Source organism: Taurulus bubalis, assembly GCF_910589615.1.
Source record: "Taurulus bubalis genome assembly, chromosome: 12".
Lineage (NCBI taxonomy): Eukaryota > Metazoa > Chordata > Actinopteri > Perciformes > Cottidae > Taurulus > Taurulus bubalis.
Window position 1 is genome coordinate 21,226,880 of NC_136600.1, and position 4,481 is coordinate 21,231,360.

General features: G+C 41.9%; 1 protein-coding gene across 1 annotated transcript; it reads left to right on the plus strand.

The window, feature by feature from the left end:
- igflr1 (IGF-like family receptor 1) lies at positions 1–2,605 on the plus strand (the record flags this gene model as incomplete). Its single annotated transcript, XM_079227337.1, has 8 exons — positions 1–49; positions 161–356; positions 608–635; positions 734–784; positions 1,009–1,096; positions 1,187–1,267; positions 1,456–1,560; positions 1,750–2,605. 8 exons carry the CDS (start codon positions 1–3, stop codon positions 2,073–2,075), a joined length of 924 nt encoding a protein of 307 aa, XP_079083463.1. The 3' UTR covers positions 2,076–2,605.
- Between the last annotated feature and the right edge of the window lie 1,876 nt (positions 2,606–4,481).

The window sequence follows — 4,481 nt, forward strand, 5'->3', positions numbered from 1 at the left end:
ATGGGACACTCAGACCGATGCCGCGATCTGGAAACCTACTGGAGTAGAAGTACTTCGAAATGTGAGCCGTGTCCTATAAAGCCAGGTAATATTATTATTTTCTATTCCATAATATTGCATTGCATTGCATTGTATGATGTTGTTGCTGTCAACAATCCAGGATATGGAATCACCCCTAACTGTGGCTTTGACGACCACGGAGGGCGGCACGAGGGCCCCCACGAAGAGTGCACAGCCGCCGCTACTTTTAACGACGGCAGCGGCGCGCACTGCCGGCCGTGCGGCGCGTGCCCGCCCGGGGTCTCCATCCGGAGCGCGTGCACCACGACTTCTGACACCCAATGCCGAGACCCGGGGTGAGAGAGCGTGTTGATTATTATGACTGCGGCCGTCGATATGTCAGGAAAATAAAAGGCCAATTAAAGTGAATATGTTAGAATATGTTAGAAATATCACACTGGCCAAATCATGACGTCACCGTCCCGCTGTGGAACAGGCTGGAAGGACGTTTTGTGTTTCCCAATTAAAGACTGTGTACTTGACATGTTCTGATCTCTCTTTACATGCTCTGGACTTATGATCTCTCTTTATATGTTCTGGTCTCTAGAAGCGGAGCGTCCACAGTTCCAGTCGCAGTGAGTATATATATATATATATAGGCTGCTCAGAAGCTTTTCTATTTTAATGTTGTGTTGAACTGCCCTACGTGATCCCAGTGTATCTTTCTCGGCAGGAAACAACATCATCGCACTACGTGTCAAATGTATTCAGCACGGCACCAACGGTAATCAATGTATATGATCTTTTATTGGCGATCTGGAATATACACTAACTACGTGTGTGCTGGTGATGCTGATTAGAGCAGGAAACTATAGCGCCGTGGCTTAGTAGGAAACTGAACCCACGTGTAAAATTTCCCTGACGTCATGGTGTGAATCTTTTAGTTAGAAGTTGGTTGAGTTTTCTTTCGGCAGGTAAACAGTGACAACTTTTCATTTTCATATTTAGAGAAACCAAGGATCCAGTTTAAAACCGAATGCAGCCACTATACTGACCCCCTTCCGTCCAGCTTCAGCCGATGGTGTAGGCATACTATGTGAGTTCAATAAGCCCTTGATTATGGAATAATAACACATTTCTTCATAGTATGCAATTTGACCTGAACTTTTATTTAATATGTGTGCAGGGGCGGTACTGTTTGGCATCCTGATGTCCATCATGCTTGTTGTGATATGTGCGTGTCTACTCATCATGAAGCGGAGAAGAGGTTTGCATATGTAAAGTCAAGGTTTTACACACAGACAAATGAGCCCTCTGTGGTCAAGACTCACACGGGACTGCACAACAAAAAGTGACCACTGTTATATAGCGAGCATTCGTATTCTCCTGGAATGTAATTATACTGGGCTGCTTCTGGCATTCATTATGTGCGTCTCATGCTTTGGTTCAACGCAGGTCCGCATTCAATGTTGAGTTATCGCAGACGATCATCGTACATCAATGCAGGGTTCTCTCCCCTGTCTGCTCCACATGGCAACAATGATCTGGAGCACATTCTGAGTGAGTGGAAAGGACACCAAACATCTGTAATGTTATCTGTAGTTTTATGAATGATAGTTCATGCATCTTGATCTGCTGGAACAGCCAGTCTACGTTGTTTTGTTAGCTCTAATAACACATGTTGAACTAAACTAGCACAGGTAATTGGCCCCAAAAAATGCATTTGATACCCTCAAACGTTCCTGTTAGGTCCCGACATCCTGACGGCACCTTTACAGACGGTGCTGGACAACCTGGACGTTTTGGAAGAGCTGGTGATTTTGTTGGATCCAGAGAACCAAGGGGTAAAGAACACCAAACATCTGGCGTCTCATTGCTCCTTCCCCGCCACCTGGGTTACTTACACCTACTCCATGAAGGACAGCAAGAGTCCTCTGAAGGCGTTGCTGGAGGGAGTCACCAGCAAGCACCCCGACTGGACAGTAGGGCGCCTGGCCAAGCTGCTCAAACATATGGAGCGCAACGACGCCATCACGGTTCTCACCAAACTGGAACTGAATGGGATGCAAGTGTAACATATTACATCTTTCGCTTCAGGTGTAGGACTGCAGAAGGTTTGCCTTTCGTTGATCATTTCTGGAAGATTCACACTGTAAATATTTAACCAATAACTAGCAATCGATGAAGACATGTTGATGAAGGAGGCTTCCAGAACAGATCATGCAGCAACACAAAGGAAATGTATATCGGGTGCTTCAATGCAGAAGAGAAATGTTCATCTAAGGAGTCAACACAGTGAACCATATACTGTAGTAAACGGTTTACATAGTCTTATTACATTTATTATCTTATTATTTTTATACACTTATTGAAATATTAGTGTATAAATAACGATTTAACAAATGCGGTTTTTTGTTTTTAAAGCCTGTTGTAATATGTATACAACAGTATTAGAGCCACATTAAGGGAGAAATGAAAACAACCTCATGAGAAAAAAGAAGCCAGTCATGTGAAATACGAGTCGATGGCATTTGCTTTGAAGACGCAGCTGCAGTTGATGTTACATTTGAATAGAATTAAAGCTCAGTAGACTTTATGTAAATGATGTGAAAGGCCCTAGTCTGCTGTGTATTGCGTTATTGTTCTTTGCTGTATTATGGCTGTATCCCATTCAGACCGGCACAGTGACGCCTATAGTATCGCGATACTTTGCGTGGCGATATTGTATCAATACACGGAAGCCAAGTATCGATCTTTTATTATATAAATTATACACTTTTTGGTCCAAAATCAATTTTTCAGTCCACTAGATGATGCCGTGTTATTTTTTGGTGAGGTCAGCAGCGGTCCGGATCATCGTTATCGGTAGGAAGGAAACAAAAATGGAGACAGCGGAGAAAGAAATTAGAAATGCGCCGTACGTCTCGACTTCCTGCCGCTCGTAGTGCCGCTGCTCGCACAGCTGTTGCTCGACACACAGGATAACACTCAAAGACATAAAAAAAAGCATGAATCAAACCGGCTGCTGGTGCTCTAGCATTAGTATCTAGCCATTCAGACGCAATTCCTGGAGAAGCCGGTGAAATTCACCAAGCTGTGTGCGCCTACGGATATAATTATGAACCCAGACACGAGGGCGTTTGATGTTCCCATGTTTTTGGTATTTCCACAACAAGTATGAAGCAGAACTAGTGGTTATTTAGTGGTTAAGGTGGATGGTGTAAATGAAAACTGTCTGCACACAGAGATAAGCCCCGCCCCCTCTCCGGCGCAAATGACGCGACTATGTAGACTTCAGTTCAGTTCGTCAGGTGCAACATTTATGACATTTGTCTGCTTGACAATCACATTTTGCTGCAATAAAAATGATTGAAGTGAGATGAACAGACTGAAAACTATCTTATTAGATCAAATATGTTGACAAAGTTTTCCTTTGGGGACAATTTGCAGTTGGAAAAAGGGGAATAAATTGCAATACTCAACATATCGCAGTATCGTGATAGTATTGAATCGCGAGGCCTCTGGTGACGCCCCCATCTGACGGATACGTGACCCCGTTTCAGTCTGAAAGTTTAAAGGAACAGTCGTCTCGAAACTGTCTGAAAACACATTTGGTGATGCGGGAACCTCACTATAAGAGAGGAAGAAGCAGGGCAGACGTCACACTGCCAGCCAATGGACTTATGAAATGTTAAAACCTGTGCACGTAATCCAATCAATCCACAAGCATGACTTGAATGTCCAGTTCTTAGTCGTTTTCCAACAGTGGTCCTAATAATAATAATAATAATAATAATAGTAATACTCTCTCATGCATATAGGAAATTGTGATTACTTTTTCTACTTTCACCTTTAATAATAAAAAATAAAATATGTTCAAACATCTTAACATCTTTATTAAGCAAATAACATTATAAATAAAAAAAGTGCATAGAAAAATTAAACAGGTTTAGAAATATGTATACAAATATTTACAAACCCAGGGTTTATTTGTACATGGTAACAAAGACGTAAATTTAAAGATCACATATTTTCTCATTTGTATGTCTTTTACACTTACTTTAAAATAACCCTACTATATATTTATATATATTTTTATATATATGTGTGTATATATAACATACAGCTTTCTTAACAGATTCTGGGAGAGATGGTCATGATAACTTCAGGTTTTGACTTCATCCTTCGTTGCAAACACACACGCTCACACACACAAAGACGCGCGCGCACACACACACACACACATGCTTTGCAGGACATTAAAACCAACCTAATCTCAAATTATCATCCTCTCTTTTTGCATCAGTATTCCCAAACATCTGTATAAACAGCTGAGGTAGAATCTTTGCAAGGAGTTGGGAGTGACTCTGCTCTTGTTGTCAGCTAGGTGATTGACACAAGTTATTCTGGGGCTCCATCCCAGTGATTGGACATGCAAGAAAGAAAGGGGATTAAGATCAAGACAAAAACTTGATGGACAT